The following is an 11,637-nucleotide window of genomic DNA, read 5'->3' as shown; positions in this document are numbered from 1 at the left end:
CCGTCACCGACACGTCCAGAACACTGACGCTGGAGGGGTACGTAGAGCGTCACAGTTTGAAGCTTGTGGCCACCGACCAAGCGTATTTCTCCGTGAAATTGGGAGTGAGAATATGTAGTTGCAGCTGAATGTAATAATGGGAGACACAAGGCTCTGGATCAGGTCTTTTCTTGATACATATCGGAGTCAAAAGCTATAAACTGGATATTTACAGTCGGCTGTTCTGCTTCCTTTCTGTTAGGGTGCATGCCAGCTGCTCTGTACATGCTTGATTGGTCCAAAAGTAAAGTTTCAGATGAGGTCATATCCTGCAGCAGAACACAAGTTTTTTTTAGGAATTCTGAATCCAGCATTGTTTACATCCATGTTAACTTGCTAGCACCCTACTTGTTCTGCGAATTGGAGCACATGTTGGTGCACGAGAGCCACTTGTCAATCAGTGGAATAATGTGAAACCCAGATGAAGTAACAGCTCTATTAGAGGTCAAAAACTCCACAGGGAACCTTCGATGTATGCAGATATATTGTGTAATAATTTGTACTCGACTATGAGACTGCATCACAACTGACCGGACATGACCCTAAATACATGCACACTATTTTAGTGAATAACTCAAACAACACAAATGCTATAAAATAATATTTATTACAGCATACTCTCAACAAATAAGTATAAATGGGATTTAAAACACCAGGGCCAATATTCACATTGCATTTGATCTTCAAACCTAAAATTACTTATAAAAGTCTTAGCTTGGTCCCACTTTCCAGTACACAGTCGCCTCTAGATGTATCTAAAAACAGGGAGAAATACATATCCATATAAATACATATGACGACCTAATGGGTCGCATACCGCATCATCAGCCAGTTCACTCTTTTACAGCGGAAATGGAAATACTCTGTCCGAACATACGACATAAATCAAATCTACTTCAGTGTGGACAAGCACCGTGTCCGGTTTCTCAGCACAGATTTGGTTTTGCAAGAGAAAACATTTACCTCGATTACATTTAAAAGGAAGCAACTAGTATATCTAAGTATTTTCTATGACCATTACAAAGTTATATAAATGTAATCCCCAATAAAACAGCTCGCATCTTAATACACAAATTGGTCAATATTTGGAGCGATTTCCCCGCCAGCTGCTCTCAGAAGACATTCTCCGGCCACATGGAAAATGTTTGCAACATGACCACTGGAGGGGAAATATTTGGAAACAACAAATGGACACCTCATGCTGGGAGATTAAACAGGCTTCACATCTTTTGTGATTTACTTTGTAGAAAAATAGAAAAGCTTCATTGTAGGAGAGGTTAAGTCTCACACAGTGGGACAAACGCTGCGAGAATGAAAGCACTGATAAAGGATCTCCTCTGTGCAGCATGACTGGAATCATCTGCTGTTTTTCAGAGTTCCAGGACAACAGTTGGCCTCCACATGACTCCGAGCGGCGATGATTTCCAGATAAAAGATTTTCGATGATTGGTTCTCAACGTGACAGTGGGCCCCATTTCATGTCACCGGGGCACATGGGATGTCGGGGAGCTCAGCGACAGCATGCAGTTGATTGTGGGATTTTTAGCTTTTGTGTTTATATGCCGAGGCGCAGTCGTGCATTTTTATAAAAATAAAACAAAAAAAAAAAAAGACCTTTGGGAACACAACTCAGGATCACAGTTCCCCTCTCTTTCCCTGTGAGGTATCGAAAGCCTCAACAGGTAGAACTTACCGGAAACGGTTTTATACGTTGGCTAGGTACAGTATAATCATGGGTCTGCAGTCTGCTCGTAAATAATCCTGTACATATATTTACATGTGGCGTTAAACCTTCTTTATAAATGTGTGGATCGTGTTGGTCCACTGAGAACACGTTCAGTCCTCTGCACAAGTCTCAGTGTTCGGGAGCATGAACGTATTCATCATACGTTGTTTTTTGCAGTTGGTATGGCGGCCTACAACAGGTACAGTCCTGTTGCTTCATTCATCAGTTTGGCTCCATCCAAAACCTTTTTGGTTTTTCAGTCTGTTGTGAGTCCCGTAGAAGTGACTTCCACCTCGCTCCGTTTTCTCTCTCCTCACTGGTCGGTTGGGCATCGGCAGCTGTTTCTCGTTGGTGGGAGCTGATTGGAACGTGTGGTGTATGACAGAAGAGTTGTGTGTGTGTGTGTGTGTGTGTGTTTATGTGTTTATGAAGAGCTGGTGTATTTCTGACTGGAGCGGGAGCTGGAGCGGTCCAGTCCGTTCCCATGACAGGAGCCCTTCCAGCGTCCTCCTGAACCCCGTTCGTCCAGTGGAGACGTTCTGTAGCACCAGCAGCACAGGCAAGACTGCGAGACAAGAAAACACACACACGCACACAGTCGTTTACTTTTTGCTGACTGCGTTTCCGAGTAACACAATATTTTTTTAGTCCCAGTGTGTACCCTCTTACCTGGAAGCAGTTTTTAAACTTCTGGCTGACAAAGTAGAGGGCAATCGGGTTAATGCAGGAGTTTAGGGAGGCCATGTTGATGCCGATGTAATCCATCACTAACAGGAAGCTGGGCGGGTGAAAAGGGCAAAGGTTACAGTAACGACTACAGGAAGTCGCAGAGCGGAGAACAATGCTCTGACGTTTGCGGTGTGTCTACGGTACCTGAGCAGTTCACAGCGGTTAGGGTCGTTTTGGTCATAGATTGTTTTCTTCAGAATACGGCTGAGATGAAGGGGCAGCCAGCAGAGAGCGAAAATCAACACCAGGCAGAACACCGTCTTTGCTACTTCCCTCCGCTGCACACACACGCACACAAAAGACAAACGTTGAGGCCTCCGCCTTTACAAGCCTCGTGGCTACAGTGGATCCGAGCGAGTCGTTCGCACGCGTACCTGTTTCATGTGGTCGTTGAGTGCGATGCGCATGCCCTTCTTGCGACTGAGCATCTCGCACGACATCAGTGTGTAAAAGATTCCTGTGCAGGCCAGCGGAAGGCAGAAATAGAAGCCGAACAGCCACCAGTCTTTCACATCCTGGTAGAACTGGACAAAGAAAAAGAGACCCAGTCAAAGAGTGCAACAAAAAAGATACAGTGCTACGGAAATTTCTTAGATACATTTTTTAAAGAGTCAACATATCTGTGGTTTTGCAGAAACGTATAATGCCAATTTCTTTTCTCTCTTTCAAAGTTTAAACTGATAAACTGTATCAAAACTGTATAAATTGTTACTTCTGCCTCAAAACACTTTATTACTAATATTCTTACGTCAGAGATTTTTGACAGGACGTCCTGTAGACAAAAACAACCTTGAATTTCAATCTGAAGAATGAACTCACTTTCCTGTTTTTATAATAGCACAGACGGTAAAATATTCTATATCTTATCTTACTGCAATGATATTCTGTTCTTAAAACTGCACGGTCAATAAGTAAACCATTATTTGTTTTGATTTATTTAAAAAAAAGGAATGAACCAAAAAGCAAAACCAATAAAACAGTCTGATTCCCTGCACAGTGTCACAATGTGTGTTTTTTTTTTTTTAATGTATGTTTGTTCTATTTAAATTTCTGTAATTAATTTTACAAGATTACAAGTCTAAATACCACACGACCTGTTCAAAAGCACTATGATTAAGGCCTGATGTTCTACATTGACTATGCGATGTTATCGCACATCCAGAACTTGAAATTTGGCACAAATATGCTAAATAGGTTCCAGACTTGTTTTGGTTTGACACAAAGTCTTCCAATTTTCTCCTCAAAGTAATCCACCAGCTCTGGCTGAATTATGTCTTTTTGGAAAAATGACATCAAGCTCGAGTTACAATCCACTGATTCAAAATGACACATGAAAAGAGCTTAATGCTTTATTTCCACCGTCTCCTGCAATCCAGACCCTTCTGTTTCAAATAAAAAACCCACTTTGTAATTTCACGTCTTGGGTTGAAACTCCATGAACACACTGAATGTTAGAATGAGTCACATTCGGAGGATTTTTACCTTCATAAAGCTGGTTGTCTGTTCCGGATGGAGCAGACACACGCGCAGCTTGTTGCCTCTGTACGGCATTTCCAGCATGTCGAATGCCAGCGCCTCGGGGACCGCGAGCATCACGGCAACCAGCCAGATCAGAGTCACCTCCACCGCTTTCCACAGAGGGATGCCCATCCCCTTCACCCTGCTCCACGACGTCACTGCGTGGTAGCTACGCAAACAGCACAGACGTGAGCATCAGCACTGACTTTTGCGTGTGTGTGTGTGTGTGTGTGTGTGTGTGTGTGTGTGTGTGTGTGTGTGTGTGTGTGAAGAGCAGAAGACCACATACCGGTCAATACTGAGAGCACACAGGCTGAGGACGGTGATTCCCACTGAAGCTTTCTGGATGAACGGCATCAGCTTACAGATGTACACGCCGAACGGCCAGTCCTCGGCTATTAGCTGCGGAGAAGAAACAATGGGGACAGAGAGGAGAGACATTTGTAAGGAGAGAAGTGTCACACATGGACAAACGTCTTTGAGGTCTGCGTAGCGGTCCTGCCTGAGACTGTTATTGTGCCAGTGAGCCAGAATCAACAGTTCCTCCAAACGTGCAGTGAGCAAGTTTGTCTCCCAGGAGTTATAAAATCAGTTCAGCATAAGGACAATGTCTTTAACAGCAAATCAGGCTAAACATGTAATTATTGTGAGTGGCCTTGTACTTGTCAGCCACTAATAGAAATCGACACTTTGGTTTTGTTGTCTTTGAAATCTTCCAGTTTTCGAAGAAAACACTCCTGTTATCAATTCAGCGGATCCCGTGTCTCATTATAATCTTCATGATGTCTCAAATACCTGAAACGCGGGACCTTTACGGAAAACAAAATGTGTTTTGAAAGTGCAACAAGTTTCACATGTTGTTTTTTGGCAGCCAAAAACAGTATGAGCTGAACATTTTGGCATTAACACCCGAGCCCACTGGGTCTTTTCACATCAGGCATGGCCAACGAGGACAACAAAAGGATTTTTTTTTCCCAAATCCCAGCACTCGAGTTGTCCCCCAGCTGTTGGCATGCGTCTGCTTTTATTACAATTTTGAGCTTGAGTGGGCTCTTGCAGTGGAGGTGGAAAACTCTGCGGGCCTATACTTAAAAAGTTAACAATGAAACACACGACACGCAGGGACAAAACCGCAGCAACGAACACATCTATAAACAGGATGAGCCGAGAGGGACGTTCCAACCGGCTCATCCGAAACTGCCGAAAGTCCAGCGCGGCGACATTTTCACACTAAATTAGAGACAGAATTGAAATCACTTTTTGCACAATGTGTGAAATTGTTGAGTTGCGATTTTGTGTCATGGATTGATAACGTTACCCTCATTTCCAAAAAGTTAAAAAGAGTGATCATCGGTCACACAAGCAGAGGAGACACCAGACAGACGGACGCGAGGGATAAATGTGGTCACCTTAAACACATTGATGGGGATGGCGATGATGATATAGAGCAGGTCCCCCAGAGCCAGGCTGCCGATCAGGACGTTGGGTCCATTCCTCATGCACTTGTTCTCATAAATGATCCTGAGCAGAGTTGAGTTGCCGATGATGCCCACCACAAAGATCAGGCAGGACACGATGGTGTTGACGTACTTGAAGGCGTACTTGATCTCCGTGGGCTTTATGCACATGGGGGGGAAGGAGCCCCGCGGCCGACCCGGCTGCAGCGCCGGCAGCGGGACGGAGGCATTGCTCGTGGATGGCTCGGAAGCCGCGAGGCCATCCTGGGCGTCGCGGGCGAACCGAGAGGCTCCGACCTCGGCGACCATCAGGAGACAGACCAGAGCGGTGACGGCCCTCATGTCGGCAGTCTACAGACACACGCTTTTAAAGGCACTCACACACGCATCCACACATCGGGGGGGCCCCGCTCCGGGCCTGGCAGCGTGGATCCGAGCTCTGGGTGTCCTGCAGAGAGAAAGTAGACGAACCGTCAGCATACGAAAAGTGTATGGTTTTGTTCACAAACTGTATCGATAGCACAGTTAATTCAAACAGATCCTTCTTCATGAGGAAATAGGTTCTGGATGAATACGTTTTTTTAAATCATTTTGATTCTGATATTCTTTGAATTCCATCAACAAAACAAAGAAACTTTTTTGTGTTTTGAAAAGTAGAAAAGTATTCTAAGAGAAAACAGAGGGGATGAAATGAACAGAGCAGCAAAAGATAAACGAGACAAATGGAATAGTGATAACTGAGGTTATAGGTTACATGAGGAACAGTGTTTCTGTGTGTCCTGTGTGTGTGTGTGTGTGTGTGTGTGTATGTGACAGAAATACTCTCTTTCACAGACGACGCTAACTGGGCTCTGACCCTCTTGAGAATTATGTGTACCCCCAGAATGGCCTGGGGCATTTCTCGGGATGATTTACAATGTCGGCAATATCTTTAGAGACACGCTATCAGGGCGCACAATCTCACACACACACACACACACACACACACACACAACAGATGCAAACCTTTTGACACAGCGGTTTGTAGAGGCGAAGGTTCGAGGACAAACGCTTTGCTTTTTAATGCTCACATCTAAGAATGTGCATACACTTACAAAACTTCTTGCGACCCCAGTTACACACCATGCAAACGCACACACACACACACTGTCAAACACAACTGGCATTCATGGCTGCATACGGCTCAGAAACACAGAGGCCCATTCTGTTCGCAGACACAAAGTCACATGGATGAACTCACACACACCACAAGAAATCAGTTTTAAAAGATTTTTCGTCCTTACATATCCTCTGTATCATCTGAATTGGACCCTGGTCCTTCCTCCCGCCATGGCCCTGCTGACTCCCACTGCTAATATCACTTTTATTATTACTCACATTACTATTTTATATTACCAATACCATTAATGCACATTATTGACTTTGCTTCTTCACCAGATTCTCTGTGCTTTCTCGCCTCACAGGTTCCTGTGGATCCGGGTTATACCTGGACCTGGTCTTGCCTCCTGCCGTGGTTCTGTCATATGCATTGAATGTGTTGTAATTCTGTTCATTCTGTACACATGACATCTATTGCACTTCTGTCCATCCTGGGAGAGGGATCCCTCCTCTGTCCCACAGGTCTCGTCCTCTTTTCTCCCCGTTAAAGGGGTTTTTTGGGGGAGTTTTTCCTGTTCCGATGTGAGGGTCCTGGGACAGAGGATGTCACATGTGTACAGATTGTAAAGCCCTCTGAGGCAAATTTGTAATTTGTGATTTTGGGCTATACAAAACTAAATTGAATTATGCCTTTGTGTTGTGCAACATGGTGCCTCATTAGGCCATGTCAGAGCAGCCTTGTCTGATCTAATTGGAAAGCTGGATTTTAAGCCGGTTGATCCTCTAAATCTAATAGATTTGACTTTAGAAACCCTCTCTGACCTTGAGCTCTGCTGGCTCCACTTCTTAGAAAGACAGAGGTGGAAAGTTGGCAACCAGCAAGGTGAAATAAAGGGGCCATTAGTGGGGAGAGGAGCATGAGAAACTATAAAAAAAAAAAGGTGCTTTAAAAGTGAAACACATAAATGCAGGAACAGAATGTCAAGAAAAGAGGCCAAGATTGAGAGGACTGACAGTTTGATGCTCTGAGCCGTTCCCAAGAACAATTGGCGGAAAAAGGAAAACACAGGAAAGGAAAAATCAGAAGAGGGGAAAGAGAGAGAGCTGAGTTGCTTTGCCTGAGGACAGGAGTCACGAGAGTGACCTGGAGGCAGTAAGAGAGCGATGTGGGGAGGGTGGAAGCACAATGGATTCTATTTAAAAGGAACACTTGAGAAATAAATGCGCAGTATTTAGAAGAAAAAACACAACCTAAATGTGACTTTGAGCCAGAGCTTGTGAGATGGAACGGCTTAATGCTGTTACTAATACTGGGTCTGTGGCTTGATAAATTGATGAAGATAAAGAATAACCAGATAACAACTTATAGACATCTGACACGAGAGAATGGGCCCCAACTATGCCACACGAGTTGTAAACTACTGTTGGATCTTAAAGAATATATTGTAGTTTATAGATTTAGTAGAAGTTCAAAGTAGCATAACATCGAAATACTACGAGTAAAATACTAATACTTTCAAAATTGTACTTAAGAACCTGAGTAAACGTACTTATTACTACAGGTCAGCAGAAATGTCTTGACCATAGTAATTTAAAATTTCTTAAATTACAAATATCTTAGAACTGATGTGCCTCTAATCCACACAGGACAATGCCTGAGTTGGCATTAGCATGTTCCTTCTGCATCACCCAGGATCTCCAACTGTCGACCCTAAACATGAAGGGGCAGTCCTGATCACGTACCGAGACTTCTGCAGTCACCAGGGTTGCATATGTAAAGGCATATTTCAAGCCAGTGCCAAAAATGCAGTTCTCAAGACAAAATGCTGAGAATGTTTGTACTTCATCTTGACAACATTGAGAGGTCTGCAATTTATTTTCACAAAGATTGATTGCTCCATAAGTGACAAACTGGTATTTAAAGATTGGCTGCAATAGCTTACATGAGGATACAATTTAAAACTGAAATGTACAACACTCTACCATGACATCGGAACAATTCTGCTCACTTGGGCCCACATGTTGTAGTTATGAATTTGATTTAAACTTCATACGGCTGCTGTAGCACCACCATCTGTTAGCTCACTATGCTAGTTGAGGAAGTTTGGCATACAGGACTGGACCGCCGTGAAAAGTTTTGTTTATCTTCATGCATGGGAAGGCAAATGTCCTCGTAGGAAGAAGAACAATTACAGGAAAACCATAAGCCCCGTCTCAAGGTTGGATTAACAGAAACACATTATGGTCCAAACAGGAATGCTGCATGTGAGGAGAAATACGAACATCAATGCATCAGATTGTTCTTTAAAAAGAAAGGATAATTCAAAAAGAAAAACACCAGCTGCGTTTTAGCTCCACTGAACCGAATTACACAGTTGTGTCAGTTAAAAGTTTACAGCCTTATTTGGGGTTCTTTTTGTAGATTCACAAGTTTGAAATTGTTTTTTGTTTTTTTTGCCAGTTCCCTCTGAGGAGTGTTGCAAGAAACAGGAGTGTTGCAAGAAACACCTTAATTTTTCTCCCTGGGTGAGATACTTTAGGTTGAATCAATCCTGAGGGGGCTACTTAAGAGTGTTGCACAAGAGTCCCATAAAAGGTTTCCTTGGTTAACGCGAGAACAAAATTGGTGAAAGGAAAAAAAGATTCTACTTCTGGAGGAATACAATACAAGAAAAGCACGTACTTTGACGATTTGGAGGATAATTGCAACGAAAAAATAATTCAAACAATACCTTGCCTACTGACTTAAAGATCCAGTAGCATAAAATGGTAGAGCAATCATTAACTGCAGGGGGGCTGCAAGAGCAGCTGTTATCCAACTGCAAAGGTGCGGCATTGAATTGACAGGTCATATCTGTGGTGTTAAAGCAGTTCTCCCGGTCGCAGAACTCTCTTCATTTTCACTCTAAATAGAGCTGGGTGACATGAACAAAATCTTCTGTTCTACTATAGATAATTTAATATCTCGATAACCATATATATATATATATCACGATATAGCATGTTTTCTGGTAATTCAATAGTCTGGTTACTCTGAATTGAAAACTTGAGAAAATGCAAAGTACTTTCTCATTTAATCAAGAACGTCGGTGCAAAATATTCCAATTATTTGAAAAATGTGAGTTGCACTTTTTATTATCAATTTAGACGGTGTAATTGTGCCTCATGATATCTCTATATCATTTCACCACGATATGACTCCACTGAAGGATGATACATTATTATGTGGAATTATCACTCAGCCCCAACTATAAACTCTGCATATCATTCATCTCTGGCATGTTGCACTTATGATAGTCAGAGTTTTTTTTCTTTACTTTGGCTGCACAGGTTAAAACTTTGAAGGAAACCTTAAGGAGGAGACTTAGGTTTTCTTTTGTGCAATGGCTTTTATTTTAAGGAAACCTTAACCCGAGCCCCTCTGTGAAAAGCCAACACATAAGCTGCACTAAGCTACAGATCACAAAATCGAAAAAGTGTGCTCACTGTGTGACTAGCCCGGACAGATCAGACCGTGCTGATATGAGCTGCAACAAAGCACTCTATACTCAACAGCGTAACATGATGTAGTCATGGTAGCATCTCTGAGGCCCTCCAGTCACTCATCTGCTTCAAACGGCGCACAAAACATTCAACAAGTCCAGTGCAACAGACGGAATGAGTTTTAATGGTGAAAAGGGAAATGGTAACACTTCATAATCAGGGAACAAATCATATAAAGCAATTGGCTTAACAAATGCATGACTCGTGATGATTTAATGCATGAAGTAATGCAGGATGTATCCTGCATTACCACTGCCCCATTCACAAATCATCAAGTCACTTTCACTTTGTTGTGGTCAGTTCACACTTAAGAGCTCATCAGTGAAGGAATGTTAATTCATCCTTACTTCATTCATTTGGTGTGCGACCAATTTAGCCGAATTGCAGTTATAAAAGTGAATTTCAGACCCTGCATTTGCTCTGAAAGCAGAACAATATCCTCATAGAAAGATGATGCTTTTTGTTTTCGTGCATCACTTCTTTCAACTTCGACAAACACATAATAATGATTTTACAAGAAAACATTTTTTTTCCACCCAATAGGTTGCAATTATGGCAGACATGCACTAACGTGTAAATGACCAGTTTGAATTACAAATAAATTGCTTCATATTTGTATGAGAACGTGTACTTCTGGCACGTGAACGTGGCAACAGGAATTCATTACCTGCAGTCATGCATGGGTCCTGCATCAGTTGGGCGTTAACTGTATTTTTATAGATTAAATTCTACGGGGTGTGATTAACATTATGAAAATGTGAAATGGTTCACGCAGACGAAAGAATACCAGTTAATAAAATCCCCAGCCCTATGATTTAGATGAATAAATAGAGAGAAGGATAGAGATTATTTTATTTTAAAAGTTTTCTCCACTGCGCCAGTGCAGTTCAGAATTAATTTAGCCCTAATCAAAGAGGCGCAGTATTTAGTCATGTGGCTGTTACTTCCGCGCAAAGTGAACAGTCCAAACCGCTCCTTGACCGCGAACAATTCAATTTTGATTAGGCTGAATCAAGGTCGATGCCGTGATCAATTTCGAACTTACCGGACCGCTGAGTTCTGGTGTGGTTCAAAGTTTTCCGATCAATAATTCCAGCAGAGTTCCGCTAATTGGCCGGGTGCTTGGTGAGTAATTGCGGTTTATTCGGTGGGCTCCAGCAGCGACAGCTCACGGTGTGTCCAGTGCGTCCGGACTCTCCGCTCTACTGTTCTCCGGCTGCGTTCTGACGCACAGAGTGACGGTGCTGGGTTTTATAGCTTCGAGCCAGGAGTCTGCAGAGATGGGCCAATCACATCACCGATGCGAGCATCCTCTCCCGTCTGCAGCCAGACGGAACTTCATCTAACAAGGACGCATTATAACTTTTACTTTCCCTGAAAATGCGCAACGCTCCGTTAATTCAACCTCTTTCTTTAACACCCATTTAAAGACTTATTTTGGTTACAGGGCTGCTGACGTGTGGAGATGAAAGTGGAGTTCTCGGACTTGTTGTAAATCCTCAGCAGAGGACTGATGTCATGGGAATG

The 11,637-nt window shown here is 42.9% G+C and overlaps 1 protein-coding gene across 1 annotated transcript; it reads right to left on the bottom strand.

The window, feature by feature from the left end:
- Positions 1-627: 627 nt before the first annotated feature.
- On the bottom strand, positions 628-11,319 carry LOC116389422 (endothelin receptor type B-like). The gene is made up of 8 exons (XM_031858106.1): positions 11,156-11,319; positions 5,422-5,917; positions 4,302-4,414; positions 3,977-4,181; positions 2,869-3,018; positions 2,639-2,772; positions 2,435-2,543; positions 628-2,330 (listed from the first exon to the last, which is right to left on the bottom strand). Exons 2-8 carry the CDS (start codon positions 5,809-5,811, stop codon positions 2,190-2,192), a joined length of 1,242 nt encoding a protein of 413 aa, XP_031713966.1. The 5' UTR covers positions 5,812-5,917; positions 11,156-11,319; the 3' UTR covers positions 628-2,189.
- Between the last annotated feature and the right edge of the window lie 318 nt (positions 11,320-11,637).

The sequence above is a fragment of the Anarrhichthys ocellatus genome, unplaced genomic scaffold (genome assembly GCF_004355925.1).
Source record: "Anarrhichthys ocellatus isolate YVR2014 unplaced genomic scaffold, GSC_Weel_1.0 scaffold19, whole genome shotgun sequence".
Lineage (NCBI taxonomy): Eukaryota > Metazoa > Chordata > Actinopteri > Perciformes > Anarhichadidae > Anarrhichthys > Anarrhichthys ocellatus.
This window is presented reverse-complemented; position numbering and strand designations above follow the sequence as displayed.

Coding starts and splice junctions, on each gene's coding strand:
- LOC116389422 (XM_031858106.1), bottom strand. CDS start 5,811: ATGAGGGCCGTCACCGCTCTGGTCTGTCTCCTGATGGTCGCCGAGGTC. Junction 4,415..5,421: donor TCCCCATCAATGTGTTTAAG/GTGACCACATTT, acceptor TCTTCTCCGCAG/CTAATAGCCGAGGACTGGCC. Junction 3,019..3,976: donor AGACAACCAGCTTTATGAAG/GTAAAAATCCTC, acceptor TTCTTTGTCCAG/TTCTACCAGGATGTGAAAGA.